The following is a 20,714-nucleotide window of genomic DNA, read 5'->3' as shown; positions in this document are numbered from 1 at the left end:
GGGGGGGGGGTGAAGTTTCAATCAGCTGATCTGAGTGAAAATGTGTGGAACTCAGAGGTGAGCAGAGGTCAGAGGTCAGAGGTCACTCACCCTGAAGAAGTTCCCGTGGTGAGCTAGCAGAGCGTCAGACTTTGGTTTGTTCTTACTGTAGAGAGCGTACAGACTGAACTGCTCCTGCTGCAACACACAACACACAACACCTGAATACACACAACACCTGAATACACACACAACACCTGGATACACACAACACCTGAATACACACAACACCTGAATACACACACAACACCTGAATACACACAACACCTGAATACACACAACACCTGAATACACACACAACACCTGAATACACACAACACCTGAATACACACAACACCTGAATACACACAACACCTGAATACACACACAACACCTGAATACACACAACACCTGAATACACACAACACCTGAATACACACAACACCTGAATACACACACAACACCTGAATACACACAACACCTGAATACACACAACACCTGAATACACACAACACCTGAATACACACACAACACCTGAATACACACAACACCTGAATACACACAACACCTGAATACACACAACACCTGAATACACACACAACACCTGAATACACACAACACCTGAATACACACAACACCTGAATACACACAACACCTGAATACACACAACACCTGAATACACACAACACCTGAATACACACACAACACCTGAATACACACAACACCTGAATACACACAACACCTGAATACACACAACACCTGAATACACACAACACCTGAATATACACACAACAACACCTGAATACACACAACACCTGAATATACACACACAACACCTGAATACACACAAATACCTGAATACACACAAACACCTGAATACACACAAACACCTGAATACACACACAACACCTGAATACACACACAACACCTGAATACACACAACACCTGAATATACACAACACCTGAATACACACAACACCTGAATACACACAACACCTGAATATACACACAACACCTGAATACACACACAACAACACCTGAATACACACACACAACACCTGAATACACATAAACACAACACCTGGATACACACACACAACACCTGAATACACATAAACCCAACACCTGGATACACACAACACCTGAATACACACACACAACACCCGGATACACACACGCAACACCCGAATACACACACAACACCCGAATACACGCACAACACCTGAATACACACACAACAACACCTGAATACACACAACACCCGAATACACACACAACACCTGAATACACACACAACAACACCTGAATATACACAACACCTGAATACACACAACAACACCTGAATACACACAACACCTGAATACACACAACAACACCTGAATACACACACAACACCTGGATACACACACAACACCTGGATACACACACAACACCTGGATACACACAACACCTGGATACACACACAACACCTGGATACACACAACACCTGGATACACACAACACCTGGATACACACACACTCACACCTGACCTGAACAGTACTAAAGCAGTGGTTGTGTGTGTGTCGTACGTGTCTCAGGAAGCAGTGTGGGACTCTCAGCGGGTGTTTCCAGCAGGCCTCCAGCTCTCGGAGGAAGAACTGACTGTGGAAGTCCAGAAGCTTCTCCAGGTTCCCGAACACGGCGGAGCGTTTCCCCCTCAGGTCCTGAGGAAGGTCAGCCCGGTCCATCTCAGGGAAGTAGTGATGGATGATGTACTGCAGAGAGCGGACGTACTCCCTCTCTGTGGTCACCATCTCCTCCACCACGTGACGGAGCTTACTGCACAGACAGAACAGGACATAATGTTCACCAGCAGGGGGCAGCACGACTCTGTTGTAATAGTCACAGTGAGTGATAAAGAAGTACTCAGATCAGTACTTTAGAGTACCTGTATTACAGTAACAGTACTTTACCTCCCTCTGGGTCTGGACTCTGCCGGGCTCCTGGTGGTCCCGGTGGTTCTGGGTTTCCCAGGTGTCCCGGGGCTGCGCAGCCCCTTCCCTGCCCAGCCGTGAGCACCTGTCCTGGGGCACAGAGTGTGGTCGGCGGCCTCTGCGCTGCTCACCTCCAGGCCGCGGATGAACACGCCCGTGTTTCCTCTGTGCGCCGGCTCACTGAGGGCGCGAGGACACGGGCAGTACCGCGGCGCCTCGGGGGTGGAGGGGCAGTCGAAGCTCTGAGTCTTCCTCAGCTGTTGCCGCCTGCTGGAGGATAACGAGGAGGAGGAGGAGGAGGAGTAGGTGGAGGGGGTGAAGCTGGCCGAGGAGCCCAGGTGGGGCAGGCTGGGACTGGAGGAGCAGACCTCTGCCCGGTCGGCTGGGTCCTTGGAGGAGGAGCTGCGGAGCAGATGGCGGAGGAGCAGAGTGTGCTGAGCAGTGGAGGAGGAAGTAGGAGCAGGGGTGGAGGTGATGGGGAGCAGAGAGTGAGAGGAGTAGTTCCGAGGTGGAGAGGAGGTGAGGGCATCCTCCTCTGGGGAGCAGGAGGACGAGAAGGAGGACCTCCTGGAGGAGGCGAAGCTCCTGCGGTGGGCGGAGTCTCTGGTCCTTAGCGCCGCCTCCATCTTCCTGTCAAACATCCTCTTGGTCTCCTGACACTTGGACCAGGCGAAGCTCCACTGACAGAGGCCTCGCTCGCCGCGCAGCTCGCCCGCCGCCGCCTTCATCTCCTGGAAGCGCTCATCTGGGATTGGTGGGTGCTGGCGGTGGTACTCCTCCAGGCAGCCAATCACAGCCTGGCATTTGTTGGGCAGTGTGCAGTCATCCATACTGACTCCAGCTAAGTGACGCATGCCCTCCAACGCCCAGCCATAGGCCTGCAGACACAGGTGAGACAGGTCATGTGACAGCACCAGGAGGGGGCGGGGCCTCAGGTTAACCACTGACCTCCAAACAACAACGTTTGTTTACATCCTGAAACAGCAATGGCCACGAAAACTTTATTTAAAACTATTTAAAACTATTTAAAACTTTATTTTAAACTATTTAAAACTTTATTTTAAACTATTTAAAACTTTATTTAAAACTTTATTTAAAACTATTTAAAACTTTATTTAAAACTATTTAAAACTATTTAAAACTTTATTCAAAACTATTTAAAACTTTATTTAAAACTATTTAAAACTTTATTTAAAACTATTTAAAACTTTATTTTCCCGCCTTCAGACAGTCAGTGAAGAACCTTTGAAGTGTCTGAGAGGGGAGAGGGAGTGTGTGTGTGAGTGTGTGTGTGTGTGTGTGTGTGTGTGTGTGCGTGTGTGTGTGTGTAACACATCATTAAACACACACACACACACACACACACACACACACACACACTGAAGGTCGTTGGCGTGTCATGCCACACTGGGTTGCTCCAAACCTTTCAAGGCCTGGAGTAGATTCCTTTAAGGCCTGGAGTGGATCCTAAGCAGTAACAGTGGTGGCTGATGGGAACTTTCTGGGGTCCCACACACACACACACACACACACACACACACACACACACACAGTAGGTCAGCTCTGTCGGCTGACTGATCTTCAAACTGATTGGCTGACTGATGAGTCCTGATGACTGCAGCCGGTCAGTTCTCACACACACACACACACACACACACACACACACACGTCCACATCAGAACAGTTGTGATCACGACCAACAACTCCACATGATGAATGTACTGAGGTGTGTTTGTGTGGGCGTGTCTATACCTGCTGACTGTAACCTGTGAACCAATCAGGAAGCTCTCTGTGTCTGACTGACTGACTGACTCAAAGACAGTCTCAGAGGCAGTCTCTGAGACAGAGGCAGTCTCAGAGACAGTCTCAGAGACAGAGGCAGTCTCAGAGACAGTCTCAGAGACAGAGGCAGTCTCAGAGACAGTCTCAGAGACAGAGGCAGTCTCAGAGACAGTCTCAGAGACAGAGGCAGTCTCAGAGACAGTCTCAGAGACAGAGGCAGTCTCAGAGACAGTCTCAGAGACAGAGGCAGTCTCAGAGACAGTCTCAGAGACAGAGGCAGTCTCAGAGACAGTCTCAGAGACAGAGGCAGTCTCAGAGACAGTCTCAGAGACAGAGGCAGTCTTAGAGACAGTCTCAGAGACAGTCTCAGAGACAGAGGCAGTCTCAGAGACAGAGACAGTCTCAGAGGCAGTCTCAGAGACAGTCTCAGAGACAGTCTCAGAGTCTGTAGAGTAGACCCTCACTGCCATGAACGACAAAACGTCGGTCTCATGTTGAACTGTTGCGCTCTGTAATAACGTCTGACCTGCTGTGTGTGGTCATGACATCACTGAAGTTAAGAAATAAACTGTCCTCAGTGTCTCAGTGTCTCAGTGTCCTCAGTGTCTCAGTGTCTCAGTGTCCTCAGTGTCCTCAGTGTTCTCAGTGTTCTCAGTGTCTCAGTGTCCTAGTGTCTCAGTGTCTCAGTGTTCTCAGTGTCCTCAGTGTGTCAGTGTTCTCAGTGTCTCAGTGTCTCAGTGTCCTCAGTGTCCTAGTGTCTCAGTGTCTCAGTGTCCTAGTGTCTCAGTGTCTCAGTGTTCTCAGTGTCCTAGTGTCTCAGTGTCTCAGTGTTCTCAGTGTCTCAGTGTCTCAGTGTCCTAGTGTCTCAGTGTGTCAGTGTGTCAGTGTTCTCAGTGTCCTAGTGTCTCAGTGTCCTCAGTGTCTCAGTGTTCTCAGTGTCTCAGTGTCCTCAGTGTCTCAGTGTCCTCAGTGTCTCAGTGTCCTAGTGTCCTCAGTGTCCTCAGTGTCTCAGTGTCTCAGCTCAGTCCATCACAGTCAGACACATGAACACAAGCTAACGTCTTCTAGCTCGGTAAACACACACACACACGCAGAGGACACCAACGTAACATCAAACAACTGCAACAGACACACACAGACACAACTACACAACTCAACACTGCTTCACTACACACTACAGTGTGTGTTTGTATAAAGTGTGTATCATACCTCGCTGTGTCCTGCTGAAGAGCTGCAGTCAGACTGAAGCACTCGGAGAGCGCCAGCCCGACCACACACACACACACACACACACACACACACACCCCTTCACAGGCTGAATGGCAGATGGGTGGTCCCAGAAGGAGGGGGAGGGGAGGGGGGTCACCACGGCAACAAAGACTTTGAGAAAGGAGGAAGGAAAACTTGGCACTGGAGTCACACCTGGACTGTGTGTGTGTGTGTGTGTGTGTTGTCTGTGTGTGTGTTGTCTGTGTGTTGTCTGTGTGTGTGTGTGTGTGTGTGTGTGTGCAGTGACTGTACTTTATTGTGAAGTTTCCACTCTGATACACCGACCAGCTGATATATTGACCTGACACACACACACACACACACACACACACACACACAGATAATAACCTGTGTACTATAAAGAACATCATCATCTGACAGACATGATGATGTTCTGTAAACGTTCTGTAAACGTTCTGTAGATGTTCTGTAAACGTTCTGTAAACGTTCTGTAAATGTTCTGTAAACGTTCTGTAAACGTTCTGTAAATGTTCTGTAAACGTTCTGTAAACGTTCTGTAAATGTTCTGTAAACGTTCTGTAAACGTTCTGTAAATGTTCTGTAAACGTTCTGTAAACGTTCTGTAGATGTTCTGTAAACGTTCTGTAAACGTTCTGTAAATGTTCTGTAAACGTTCTGTAAACGTTCTGTAAATGTTCTGTAAACGTTCTGTAAACGTTCTGTAAACGTTCTGTAGATGTTCTGTAGATGTTCTGTAAACGTTCTGTAGATGTTCTGTAGACGTTCTGTAAATGTTCTGTTGATGTTCTGTAGATGTTCTGTAAACGTTCTGTAAACGTTCTGTAGATGTTCTGTAGATGTTCTGTAAATGATATAACCATCATAGAGGAAGTGACATCATACCTGATCTAAAAAGCGGTAGAGAGCGACGGTCCGCTCGAGGTTCTGGCCCGTGGTTCTGACCCGCTGAGAGAAGTCCTGCAGCTGAGCCCAGAAAGAATGAACTTTGACCTCATAGGGTCGAAGGTCAGCTGACGACAGCTCGCCCCAACTCTCCAGACGACTCAGCAACTCCTCGCCATGACGACAGCGCTCCTACAGAGGAGTGACATCACTGATGAGTGTGCGTGTGTGTGTGCGTGTGTGTGTGCGTGTGTGTGTGTGTGCGTGCGTGTGTGCGTGCGTGTGTGCGTGTGCGTGTGTGTGTGTGTCGTACGTATGCCTCGGTGTGGAAGTCTTTGAAGTCCTGTTGTTTCCGAGTCAGCAGGTCCAGAGAGTCCTCGGGTTGGTTCAGACTCTTCAGACGGACCTCGCCGACGTCCTGCAGCCACGCCATCACCTGAACACAGCACAGCCTGTGATTGGCTGATGAGCTCCTTAACACTCACACAGACATGGTGGACTGTGGTGGACTGTGGTGGACTGTGGTGGTCTGTGGTGGACTCTAGTGGTCTGTGGTGGACTGTAGTGGTCTGTGGTGGACTGTAGTGGTCTGTAGTGGAATGTAGTGGATTGTAGTGGTCTGTAGTGAACTGTAGTGGACTGTAGTGGTCTGTAGTGGAATGTAGTGGTCTGTGGTGGACTGTGGTGGACTGTGGTGGACTCTAGTTGTCTGTGGTGGACTGTAGTGGTCTGTAGTGGAATGTAGTGGTCTGTGGTAGACTCTAGTGGTCTGTGGTGGACTGTGGTGGATTGTAGTGGTCTGTGGTGGACTCTAGTGGTCTGTGGTGGACTCTAGTGGTCTGTGGTGGACTCTAGTTGTCTGTGGTGGACTGTAGTGGTCTGTAGTGTACTGTAGTAGACTGTGGTGGACTGTGGTGGACTGTAGTGGTCTGTGGTAGACTGTAGTGGTCTGTGGTGGACTCTAGTTGTCTGTGGTGGACTGTAGTGGTCTGTAGTGGATTGTAGTGGTCTGTAGTGAACTGTAGTGGACTGTAGTGGTCTCTAGTGGACTACAGTGTATCAGACCGACCTGGGTGAAGCCCTCCTCCAGGCTCCTGAAGTCCAGGATGAAGTGGAGCTCCTGGGTCTTGGAGTTGGACAGGGTCACCAGGCGGTGCAGCAGCTCGTCCACCTCGTCGTACAGACTCGACACCTCCTCCACCGCCGCCCGGTACTCCTCCGTCACGCTGATGGCGCTCTCCTCTCTGCGGAGCCGTGACAGCGAGGCTCCGCCCTCCTGCTGCAGCTGAACCAATCGGCTGTCTTCGAGGATGCTGCACATCACCGCCTTGTACCTCGACAACAGCAGCTCGGCATCCTGGGAAAGCGAGTTTGATCAGTGGACATGACAAGGGACGAAAGTGACGTGAACCAATGACGTGATGACGTGAGTCACCTGAGCTGCAGCAGGTACAGGTGTGCTCTGCAGGATGCTGATGGTTTTCTGCAGCAGCTTGATGACGTCCTCACACTGAGCGGTGAGCTGATCCACCCTCTGATCAAACAACAACAACAAACAACACTGTCAGGTCACTACACAGCTGTGTGTGTGTGTGTGTGTGTGTGTGTGTGTGTGTGTGTGTACTGACTGATCTGAAGCACAGCCAGCTGCTCTGACTGAAGCTCAGAGATCCTCCAAACTCTTCAGGAAGCTGCTGAACATCCACCTGTTTGTGAATCGCCTTCAGAGAGCTCAACACCTCCACCTGCACAACACACACACACACACACACACACACACACACACACACAGTGTGAGCAGAGGGCAGCACAGAGCAGGTGACAGTGTGTGTCAGGTGGTACCTGAGCGCCTGCAGGTTTGTCCACATGGAGAGACGAGTCCTTGTTGACCAGCAGTAACACAGAGTGGACCGAGCCTGGGATGTTATCCTGCACGCACACACACACACACACACACGCACACACACACGCACACACACAGTTTAAACGTTAAAACATGTTCAGGATGTTTCATCGTGTGAGGCTCGTCCAGCTGTGTGTGTGTGTGTTACTGTGTGTGTGTGTGTTACTGTGTGTGTGTTACTGTGTGTGTGTTACTGTGTGTGTGCTACTGTGTGTGTGTGTTACTGTGTGTGTTACTGTGTGTGCTACTGTGTGTGTTACTGTGTGTGTGTTACTGTGTGTGTGTTACTGTGTGTGTTTTACTGTGTGTGTGCTACTGTGTGTGTTACTGTGTGTGCTACTGTGTGTGTTACTGTGTGTGTGTTACTGTGTGTGTGTTACTGTGTGTGTTACTGTGTGTGTGTTACTGTGTGTGTTACTGTGTGTGTGTTACTGTGTGTGTTACTGTGTGTGTGTTACTGTGTGTGTTACTGTGTGTGTGTTACTGTGTGTGTTACTGTGTGTGTGTTACTGTGTGTGTTACTGTGTGTGTGTTACTGTGTGTGTTACTGTGTGTGTGTTACTGTGTGTGTTACTGTGTGTGTGTTACTGTGTGTGTTACTGTGTGTGTTACTGTGTGTGTGTTACTGTGTGTGTTACTGTGTGTGTGTTACTGTGTGTGTTACTGTGTGTGTGTTACTGTGTGTGCTACTGTGTGTGTTACTGTGTGTGTGTTACTGTGTGTGTTACTGTGTGTGTTACTGTGTGTGTTACTGTGTGTGTGTTACTGTGTGTGTTACTGTGTGTGTTACTGTGTGTGTGTTACTGTGTGTGTTACTGTGTGTGTTACTGTGTGTGTGTTACTGTGTGTGTGATTGTGTGTGTGTTACTGTGTGTGTGTTACTGTGTGTTACTGTGTGTGTTACAGGTACTGTACCCTACTGGCCAGAACAACAGTCAGCTGACCTCAGACTGTCATGCTCAGTGTGTACGGACAGGTGTGTTACAGCTAAATGCATCAATGTGTTTATATGAACAGATGATCAATGCACTCATCAACCATGATGGAACCATGACAGGACCATGAAGGGAACCATGACGGAACCATGACAGAAACATGAAGGGAACCATGACGGAACCATGAGAGATACATGAAGGAACCATGAGAGATACATGAAGGAACCATGACAGAACCATGACAGAACCATGACAGAACCATGACAGAAACATGACAGAAACATGAAGGGAACCATGACGGAACCATGACGGAACCATGAGAGATACATGAAGGAACCATGAGAGATACATGAAGGAACCATGACAGAACCATGAAGGAACCATGACGGAACCATGATAGAAACATGACAGAACCATGAGAGATACATGAAGGAACCATGACAGAACCATGATAGAAACATGACAGAACCAGGACAGAACCATGATAGAAACATGACAGAACCATGATAGAAACATGACAGAACCATGACGGAACCATGACAGAACCATGATAGAAACATGACAGAACCATGACAGAACCATGATAGAAACATGACAGAACCATGACGGAACCCTGACGGAACCATGAAGGTCCAGGATGGGCTTGTGGTCTCAGGTCAGACTCACCTGGAGGGACCGCAGGGCGGAGAACAGGGCGGGAACCGGAGCGGCTCTGCGGGTGTCCACCAGCACCATCAGCCCCAACGCTTGCACCTCCTTCCTGTTTGACAGAGGAAGTGATGTCAGAGGAGGAACAGTGAGCTGAGTGAAGGAGGCGGGGCTTCATACCTGAGGGTGGAGGTGTAGTACAGCAGAAGACGGAGCAGCTCGGCGCTGTCACAGTCGGGGTTCGACCACACGGTGTTTCTGGTACAGACCGTCAGCAGGGCTCGACCACTCCGGTCTCTGGTTCCTGCAGATACAGACAGGAAGTTTACACAGAGGTCCGGTCCAGCTCAGGGACCTGGTCTGATCCACTCTGGGTCCTGGTCTAGACTGTGCTGGTTCACCTGGCAGACAGAGGGCGCCAGAGCTCAGTAGCACTCTGTAGAAGCAGGGCTGGGAGGACTGGACACGGCCTGTGGGAGCAGCTGACAGGTCCAGCTGTGGAAAGGCTGCTGCTGGTTCTGGTTCTGTTGGACCGGGATCATGTGACTGGACAGGAGTCAGCTGACGGCTTAAGTCTAAGGACAGAAGACAGATGAACTGTGTTTCTATACCAGTGAGGACGCAACAACAGAAACCTGACAGCCCTCGAGGATGAGGACAAAAACAAACTGACAGAGGTCCAGGCCAAACGTCCGCATGTCAGTCCAACAGGCCAACAGACAGGCCAACAGACAGGCCTACAGACAGGCCTACAGACAGGCCTACAGTCCGACAGGCCAACAGACAGGCCTACAGTCCGACAGGCCAACAGACAGGCCAACAGACAGGCCTACAGACAGGCCTACAGTCCAACAGACAGGCCAACAGACAGGCCTTCAGTCCGACAGGCCAACAGACAGGCCTACAGTCCAACAGACAGGCCTACAGACAGGCCTACAGACAGGCCAACAGACAGGCCTACAGTCCGACAGGCCAACAGACAGGCCTACAGACAGGCCAACAGACAGGCCAACAGACAGGCCAACAGTCCGACAGTCCACTAACAAGAATACTGTTCTCCTGATGAAGTTGAACAAATCCAGGCTAATATAAGGAGAGGAGGAAGAAGAAGAGGATGAGAAGGAGGAGGAAGAGGAGAAGGAAGGTAAAAGGGGAAAGAGGAGAACTAATTCAGCTAGAAAAGGTTATGAATGAGAGGACGAGGTGCTGATAAAGGAGGAGGTGATAAATGAGGTGATAAGGAGGACAGAAAGAGTTGGATGTTTGTGGAATAAAAACAGGAGAAAGGGTGTCTGTACCTTCAGTCCGAAGATCTGCAGTTCTTCCTCCACCAACCTCCTCACAGCTGCTCTTCTCCTCCTCCTCTTTGTCTTCCTCCTCCATCTTCTTCTCTTGTGTGTCCTGTCCATTTTCAGACTCCTTTGATGGTGTGTTGAGTGTAGAGTCCTCAGAGTGTGTTTGCATGTTCCTTTCACAATAAGAGTCCTCAGAGTGTGTTTGCATGTTCCTTTCACAATAAGAGTCCTCAGAGTGAGTTTGTCGTGTGTTCCTTTCACAATAAGAGTCCTCAGAGTGAGTTTGTACTGTGTTCCTTTCACAATAAGAGTCCTCAGAGTGAGTTTGTAGTGTGTTCCTTTCACAATAAGAGTCCTCAGAGTGTGTTTGTAGTGTGTTCCTTTCACAATAAGAGTCCTCAGAGTAAGTTTGTAGTGTGTTCTTTTCACAATAAGAGTCCTCAGTGTGTGTTTGTATGTTCCTTTCACAATAAGAGTCCTCAGAGTGTGTTTGCATGTTCCTTTCACAATAAGAGTCCTCAGAGTGAGTTTGTAGTGTGTTCCTTTCACAATAAGAGTCCTCAGAGTGAGTTTGTAGTGTGTTCCTTTCACAATAAGAGTCCTCAGAGTGAGTTTGTAGTGTGTTCCTTTCACAATAAGAGTCCTCAGAGTGAGTTTGTAGTGTGTTCCTTTCACAATAAGAGTCCTCAGAGTGTGTTTGTAGTGTGTTCCTTTCACAATAAGAGTCCTCAGAGTGAGTTTGTAGTGTGTTCCTTTCACAATAAGAGTCCTCAGAGTAAGTTTGTAGTGTGTTCCTTTCACAATAAGAGTCCTCAGAGTAAGTTTGTAGTGTGTTCTTTTCACAATAAGAGTCCTCAGTGTGTGTTTGTATGTTCCTTTCACAATAAGAGTCCTCAGAGTGTGTTTGTATGTTCCTTTCACAAAAAGAGTCCTCAGTGTGTGTTTGTATGTTCCTTTCACAAAAAGAGTCTTCTAGTGGTGCCTGTGGTCTCGTTCTTTCAAAATTAGAGTCCTCAGAGTGCGTTTGCAGTGTGTTTTCAAAATAAATGTCTTTAGTTTGTGTTTGTAGTGCATGGTTTTCAAAATAAGAGTCCTGAGAGTGTGTGTTTCTACATGAGTCAGTTTTCTCATCTTTGTGCAGTCGTTCACCTCCTCTCTCCTCTTCTTTCATCACCTCCTCTTCCTGCGTTCTTTCATGACTCTGCTGCACGATTATAACTTGAACCTCCTCCTTTACCTCCACCTGCTCTGCCTCATCCTCTCCCTCAGTCTCTATACTTTCCTTCTCTTCTTCCTCCTCCTTCTCTCCTCCCTCCTCGGCAGTGTGCAGCAGTACATTTTCATCCTTTCTAGACTCTTGTTTCTCCTTCTCTCTACCTTCATTAACTGACACCATCACCTCCCTTTCCTCCTCCCTCTCCTCCTCCTCCTCTCTCAGTTCTGTGCTCTCTGCTGGCTCAGTGTTTGGACTCCTGTTTGATTCAGTACCTCCTCTGTGCTCCTCTGAGGTTCCCCCTCCTTCAGGAGGAGCAGAAGATGAAGAGGAGGAGACAGGGGTGAGGATGACGGATGAGTCCTGCTTCAGGTTCTCCTTGATGTTCTCCTTGAGCCCGGTGTGTGAGATGGGCTGGGTGGAGGTCCAGGAGGAGTGTGTGCTGGTGCTGGTCCGGTGCTGCAGGCTGATGGACTGGGTTAGGGAGCCTTTCTGAGGGGAGAAGCGAGGCAGCGGGAGCTCTGTCAGCTCCACATACTCGCCCTCCGAGTCCTCGCCCTCGCTGCTCGCTGCTGACTGGTCAGTTTTTGTAGATGGGAGGAGCTTCACGTCCTGTGACGTGTCAGAATCTCGTAACACGTCTCCATCCTTAACGGGCGACTCCATGTCCTCCTTCAGGGAGGCAAGGGGCCGGCTCATGAACTGTGGGTAGACCAGGTCCTCCCAGGGGACCCTGAAGACGTCACCGTGTGCGGAGAGGACGCAGCGCTCCAGCCGGGACGCTCCTCGCTGCTCCCTCTCCCTGTTCACAGAGTCCAGCCACGCCATGCTGAAGAGGGACCGCAGGGCTAACTCTGGCACCTCCTGCTGCTCCACATGACTGCCGGCCGACACGCTGCACAGGAGCAGGCGGGGGGAGGAGCTGACAGCGCTCCTGCAGGAGGCACCACGTGCTCGAGGTGGAGGAGGAGCAGGAGGAGAAACAAGCAGGTAGAAGTCTCCTGGTCTGAGGAGGTGCTGGTCCAGAGAACAGAGCTGGATCACTACCTTCTCATGGAGGCACAGAGGCCAGCCTTCATGACGGAACAACAGACCACAGAACGGCAACTGAGGAGAGGAGAGGAGGAGACAAGGAGAGGAGGACATGAGCATTAGTATGTTACACAATGTTTCACAGTGAGTGATCACATGACAGGTCTAACACTGCTGGGCGTGGCCTCTTTCTCAGGTGTGTGTGGGCGAGGCCACACCCAGCAGCAGCAATCAGGTGAGGGACGATCCCACACAGTCACCTTAACCAAACATGACACATCAGCCAATCAGCACGCAGGGTTGGACAGACAAGACCAGGCACAAGCAGAGAGTCAGAGAGAGTCACTTCATGATGACTCACGGCAGATAATCTCCTGAATCACAGTTTTTGTCCTCGATCATCTCCGACTGCTCAAACACGACTCAAAACAAACAGAACACACAAACAAGAAAGAAAACGCTTCACTTCACTGTGACAACAACAAAACAGACTGACTCCACAGACTGACCGTAACCTCTACAGACTGACCTGACCGTAACCTCCACAGACTGACCGTAACCTCTACAGACTGACCGTAACCCCCACAGACTGACCGTAACCTCCACAGACTGACCGTAACCTCCACAGACTGACCGTAACCTCCACAGACTGACCGTAACTTCTACAGATTGACTCTACAGACTGGTCGTAACTTCTACAGACTGACCGTAACTTCTACAGATGGACCGTAACTTCTACAGACGGACTCCTTGTAACCTAAGACTGGATGGCAGTCCATCCAGACTGACAGTGACCACAGTTAGACAAATCCAGGGAGACTCACACAGGCATCTTGCTGGAGGTTCACTAGAAATTGCTTTGCAGGTAACAGGAAGTGGAGTAGGTAGCGAAGACCATCTCCTCTGTAGCAGCTCTCCACCACACTGAGGACCTGACAGAGGACGGTCGGGGATGTGGCTTGGAAGGGCGGGTAGAGGGCTGACAGGGCAGTCTGGATGCACCGGTCCAAAGATTCAGAGTCCTGAAGGAAGAGGACAAAGCCAGAAGAGGGTCAAATTTTAGACAGCGTGTAGCTTTACCGAGCTCCTTACATAGTTTACCTCACAGATGATGAAGCTTCTCATGTTACACTCAGACCTCCACTAAGATCCCAGGACTGAGTCCAACACAGAGATACTGTCTGCTGTCTGATCATCAGATAATGGAAGACTTAAGATACAATCAGATCACTAACACAGTCTGAGCAAAGATAAAGCTACTTCTGTACATGACATGATTAATCCAATTAATCCAGGATTAATTAATCCACAGTTAAACAACAGAAGCTAAACACAGTGAACAAGGTCACACAGCTGGTTTTAATGCCACACCTCTGCATCACATTCCAGTCACACAAAGAACAGACAGTCATTGAACCACTTCCACATGACCACACACACACACACACACAAACACACATCCAGAGGCAGACCTGGACTGACACAGAGCCTCTCTCCAGACCCACCGGTACCACAGAGCCGTCCTGCAGCCTGCTCTGCTATTATTAGTCCGTGTTACTGTACATCAGTCAGCTGCTCGCTCGCTGGCACACGCAGCCAACACGCCTCTTATCAGCACGTGTTTGTTCATTCAAGTTCAACATTTCAGGCTCACCGCCAGTGGCACGCCTGCTAGGCCCTGGAGGTGTGGCTGGGAGGCCCTGTTTGTTGCCTTGGGAACAAGGCTGTAACTGGATACACTAGTGTGGAAGCAGCAGAGACTGGTCAGGTAAAAATATCACAGAGCACGTCGCCTGGCTCCAGCCAGCTGTGAGGACGTCTCTGAGCTCAGCAGGGCCAGGTTTATTTGAGCTCATCCTCTGCTTTAATACACACCACGACAACACCAGGACAACACCAGGACAACACCACAATAACACCACGATAACACCAGGACAACACCAGGACAACACCAGGACAACACCAGGACAACACCACGATAACACCACGATAACACAACGATAACACAACGATAACACCACGATAACACCACGATAACACCACGATAACACCAGGACAACACCAGGACAACACCAGGACAACACCACAATAACACCACGATAACACAACGATAACACAACGATAACACCACGATAACACCACGATAACACCAGGACAACACCAGGACAACACCAGGACAACACCACAATAACACCACGATAACACAACGATAACACCACGATAACACCACGATAACACCACGATAACACCAGGACAACACCAGGACAACACCAGGACAACACCACAATAACACCACAATAACACAACGATAACACCACGATAACACCACGATAACACCACGATAACACCAGGACAACACCAGGACAACACCAGGACAACACCACAATAACACCACGATAACACAACGATAACACCATGATAACACCACGATAACACCAGGACAACACCAGGACAACACCACAATAACACAACGATAACACCACGATAACACCATGATAACACCACGATAACACCAGGACAACACCAGGACAACACCAGAACAACACCACAATAACACAACGATAACACAACGATAACACCATGATAACACCACGATAACACCAGGACAACACCAGGACAACACCACAATAACACAACGATAACACCACGATAACACCACGATAACACCACGATAACACCACGATAACACAACGATAACACCACGATAACACCACGATAACACCACAATAACACCAGGACAACACCAGGACAACACCAGGACAACACCACAATAACACAACGATAACACAACGATAACACCATGATAACACCACGATAACACCAGGACAACACCAGGACAACACCACAATAACACAACGATAACACCACGATAACACCATGATAACACCACAATAACACCACGATAACACCAGGACAACACCAGGACAACACCACAATAACACCACAATAACACAACGATAACACCACGATAACACCATGATAACACCACGATAACACCAGGACAACACCAGGACAACACCACAATAACACAACGATAACACCACGATAACACCATGATAACACCACGATAACACAACGATAACAACATGATAACACCACGATAACACCAGGACAACACCAGGACAACACCACAATAACACAACGATAACACCACGATAACACCATGATAACACCAAGACAACACCACAATAACACCATGATAACACCAGGACAACACCAGGACAACACCACAATAACACCACAATAACACAACGATAACACCACGATAACACCATGATAACACCACGATAACACCAGGACAACACCAGGACAACACCACAATAACACAACGATAACACCACGATAACACCATGATAACACCAGGACAACACCACAATAACACCATGATAACACCAGGACAACACCAGGACAACACCACAATAACACCACAATAACACAACGATAACACCACGATAACACCAGGATAACACCACGATAACACCAGGACAACACCAGGACAACACCACAATAACACAACGATAACACCACGATAACACCATGATAACACCAGGACAACACCACAATAACACCACGATAACACCAGGATAACACCACGATAACACAACGATAACACCACAATAACACAACGATAACACCACAATTACACGATAACACCTTGATAACACAATAACACCACAATAACACCACGATAACACAACGATAAACCAGGACAACACCAGGATAACACAACAATAACACCACGATAACACAACGATAACACCAGGACACCACGATAATACCACGATAACAAAACAATAACACCAGGACAACAACCTCCTCAACACCTTCATCACCAGCATCACAGTCAAAATGTTTCTACATCCATGACTGACTGAGAACCACTATGCAGATCAAAAAGTACACAGAGTACTACACAGTATACAGAGTACTACACAGAGTACTACATGGAAGTATCTGAACTGAGCTCAGCTTCAGTGGTTTTAGCATGAGGTAGCATCAGAGCTAACTGTTGGCTAACAGCCACTGACTGAATGCAGCATCTTTAAACTCACAGTAAACCCGCAGGCTAACACTTCAGCCGGTTCTGAGCTGAATGTTCTGGATGTTCTGGACGTGACTCAGCTCTGCAGGATTCAAACACAACAACTGGCAGCCAAATGTAGAGCTGAGGCCAAGATTAGCATCAGGAGATCAGGTGACACCGGGCCAGGCTGCAGGGGGTACAGAGCGGGTTCAGACCTGCTGAAAGGCCCAGTGACTCATAGACATCCAAGACCAGGTCCAGATCCAGAGCTGCTTCTGGCTTACAGTTTCACACAGCTACATTTTGTTGACCTGTCTGCAAACAAATTTAAACTACAACCAGAGCCAATCTGTGTTCTCTGGATCCAGATAAGTGAGTCCTGCTGGGTCAGACTGGACCTGTGAGGTGTTAAATCAGGCGGCGGTTCAGGAGTTGGAGCAGCTCGTCCTATAATCAGAGCAAGGCCGCAGGACGTCAGTTTAACACACCACCAACACTTCACCATCAGATTATACAGAAAACACTGAGTGGGAACCACACATGCAGAGCACACACTGAGTGGGAACCACACATACAGAGCACACACTGAGTGGGAACCACACATGTAGCACGTCTCAGTACCAGGTGGAAACAGTGAATATTAACACTCCAGTCCTTCCTGTGACTTAAGGTTAGCACTTGTTAGCACTCATTAGCTTCGAGACAGTCAGCTGACGCAGCCTGAAGCACTGTGTCGTTACCATGGGTACATACAGTTTATTTACAGTAATGAATGGACAGGTTACTGACTGTCACATGACCCTGAAAATGAAACCTGAGAGAAGACTACGACTCCGAGACTGCATTTCACTCACACACAGCCAATCACAGAGCTTCACAATTACAACCTGTCAGAGTCTGAATCAGGTCAGTAACCTGCAAAGGCTCATGGGTAATGTAGTACTGACTGCAGTGTAAACAATGAACATGAACCTGGAGGAGAATCTCTGTGCCTGACCCACAGACAGCTGAAAACCAATCATAGAGCAGCATGTTCTCACACTGTGGCGTTGTGTGGGGGCGTGACGTGGCATCATGTGGGCATGGCGTGGTGCAGCTTTAATCCTCAGATGGAGGATGACCTGATCCGACCTCTCTGGTTAGGCCGGTTCCCCTCGCGGTCTCTGGAGGCCCATGATTCATCTGTGATGGTAGAACCGGTTCCTGTGGGCGTGGAGGATCAGGATGTCACCGCCAGGCATTGCTCGGACCTGATCAACAAACACGCCAATATATAAATACCAACGATCAGCTGATACCGGATCGAAGGCTCAGCCAGAGGATCGCGTAAGAGAGGTCACGACCTTCAAAGTAACCAATCACAGTGACACGGCCATAAAAGGAGAGGGACCCATAGGAGACCTGATCTTTGACCCCCATACACACCAGCTGTCTGACTCAAGCCACAACGAGAGGGTCTACAAGACCAGGACCAGGACCCACGGGGACCAGCTACAGGATCAGGACCAGGACCCACAGGGACCAGCTACAGGATCAGGACCAGGACCCACAGGGACCAGCTACAGGATCAGGACCAACAGGGACCAGCAGAGATGTTTATGGATGAGGATATAGATGACTGTAGTCCTCAGAGTCACAGTGCCTAATTGGTTGTAGAGTTCAGGATGGGTCCTGACAGTGTTGGTAACATTCTTATCTGTTACACCGTCTCCTTTCCCCTTCAGGTCAAACACTGAAATGGTTTAGCCTTTCAAAGTAAAAGCACACTCATCCTGAAGGAATTCATGTCATTCCTGCTCGTCATCACAGATAACATCGACTGAACGCCGCGAGCTCGACGAGGACAAGCTGCAGCAAGTCAGAGAACACAAACCATGAGAACAAAGACGACCACGAGCCCAGCACAGACAGAACGTTCCCAGCAAACACAGGAACCAACAGACAGAACGTTCCCAGCACAGATCTCACTAACACTTTGAACTGATTCAGAGTCTTGCAGACAGTCTTGCAGACTGACAGACTGTGTTGAACGTCACAAACAGCCTGTTGCGTTTTGTTCTGGCCCATCGCTGGTTAACCACAAGAAGATAGAAAGGAAATGGTTTATCTCCCAGCTGTGTCTGTGTGTGTGTGTGTGTGTGTGTGTGTGTGTGTGTTTACAGTTGAAGTCAAAAACATTGAACGAAAACACGTGTTTGTTTGTGACATGTAGCTAACTGACTCAGCCCGGGATGGTTCAGAGGTTCTGTTGCTATGTTCACTGTTAGAGTCCAGCACAGTCTACCAGAGTCCACCAGAGTCTGGCACAGTCCATCAGAGTCCACCAGAGTCTGGCACAGTCCACGAGAGTCCGGCACAGTCCAACAGAGTCCACCAGAGTCCAGCACAGTCCACCAGAGTCCACCAGAGTCCACCAGAGTCCAGCAGGTACTGAGGTCTTGTCCTAGCCTAGTGAAGCTCAGAGGGGCTGAAGAACGAGAGACAGAACCATCACTGGACCAACAGACGAGCTGAGGACTGAGGGGAGGTTTACCTGAACATGAACCTGGTTCTGGATGGTTCTGGGTCCAGGTTCACCTGTAGACAGAACCCTTTACAGACCTGGAGGGTCTGGACTCAGAATCACTGACCCTGATCTGTCTGCTCTGTTTACGACTTCTGACCTCAAACATAGTTTATCCTCAAACACTGGACCTGACCCTGAACCGACCAGATCTGAAATGAACCAGACCAAGCCGGACTGAACCCACAATGATCCATGGACTAAACACAGGTCGAGTTACTACCAAACACTCCAGTCCTCCTCCTCCTCCTCCTCCTCCTCCTCCTCGTCCTCCTCCTCGACTCATAACTGGAGCAAAATATACAATTCCAACCTCCGCAACATATTAAGAACGTATTTACAACGTTTGAGTCTGACTGAGCGTCAGACAGGTTCAATCCTGATCTCTGTTACACACCTCCACCTGTCTACACACCTCACACAGGAAGTCACAGGCTGACTCACAGCTGTTTAATATTCATGATGTTGTTATGTTAATGAGTCTGTGAGTTAGAACTCGATCAGTGATCAGGTGGTGTGTGTGGACAGCTCCACAGCACATGAGGACTGTTTGTTTACCTGCCAACAGGTGAGCTGACCTCAGGTCATCATGATCTATGACACACACTGATCATACATCTGACACACACAGGATCAGGGTCTGAGGTGGGTCAGGGTCAGAGGTGGGTCAGGGTCTGAGGTGGGTCAGGGTCTGAGGTGGATCAGGGTCTGAGGTGGATCAGGTTCGGTTTCTGGTTCCAGTCCAACATGTCTGGTTGAGTCACAAACACACACCCTGTGTGACTGTATGTACAATCACATGGTCTCCATGGTAACATCACAAACTGAGTGGGTGTTGATCTGTGATAGGTAAGCTGTGCTCAGGTGACACACACACACACACACACACACACACACACACACACACTAATTCATAAACATAATTCACAGACAGTTACAGTTAGTTACAGACAGACAGGTAGTTATAGTTAGTTACAGACAGACAGTTACAGACAGACAGGTAGTTACAGTTAGTTACAGACAGACAGTTACAGTTAGTTACAGACAGACAGTTACAGTTAGTTACAGACAGACAGGTAGTTATAGTTAGTTACAGACAGACAGTTACAGACAGACAGGTAGTTATAGTTAATTACAGACAGACAGTTACAGCCAGACAGGTAGTTATAGTTAATTACAGACAGACAGTTACAG

General features: G+C 48.8%; 1 protein-coding gene across 9 annotated transcripts in view; it reads right to left on the bottom strand.

Moving 5' to 3' along the window:
• plekhg4 (pleckstrin homology domain containing, family G (with RhoGef domain) member 4) overlaps positions 1-20,714 on the bottom strand; it is a 40,320-nt gene that overhangs the window by 7,126 nt on the left and 12,480 nt on the right. For 4 of the 9 annotated variants that reach the window (XM_027281195.1, XM_027281187.1, XM_027281188.1 and 1 more), the window contains 14 exons: positions 13,758-13,955; positions 10,692-13,008; positions 9,795-9,968; positions 9,574-9,697; positions 9,412-9,505; positions 7,750-7,836; positions 7,536-7,652; positions 7,343-7,441; positions 6,977-7,264; positions 6,221-6,343; positions 5,908-6,099; positions 1,972-2,870; positions 1,588-1,837; positions 91-177 (listed from right to left, as the gene is read on the bottom strand). In XM_027281195.1, the coding sequence (XP_027136996.1) occupies positions 91-177; positions 1,588-1,837; positions 1,972-2,870; positions 5,908-6,099; positions 6,221-6,343; positions 6,977-7,264; positions 7,343-7,441; positions 7,536-7,652; positions 7,750-7,836; positions 9,412-9,505; positions 9,574-9,697; positions 9,795-9,968; positions 10,692-13,008; positions 13,758-13,955 (5,049 nt within the window). Of the gene's footprint in view, positions 1-90; positions 178-1,587; positions 1,838-1,971; positions 2,871-5,907; positions 6,100-6,220; positions 6,344-6,976; positions 7,265-7,342; positions 7,442-7,535; positions 7,653-7,749; positions 7,837-9,411; positions 9,506-9,573; positions 9,698-9,794; positions 9,969-10,691; positions 13,009-13,757; positions 13,956-14,034; positions 14,904-17,929; positions 18,161-20,714 lie in introns of those variants that run through there. The other 5 variants (XM_027281192.1, XM_027281190.1, XM_027281189.1 and 2 more) reach the window with 4 other exon arrangements.

Source organism: Larimichthys crocea, chromosome VIII, assembly GCF_000972845.2.
Source record: "Larimichthys crocea isolate SSNF chromosome VIII, L_crocea_2.0, whole genome shotgun sequence".
NCBI lineage: Eukaryota > Metazoa > Chordata > Actinopteri > Sciaenidae > Larimichthys > Larimichthys crocea.
This window is presented reverse-complemented; position numbering and strand designations above follow the sequence as displayed.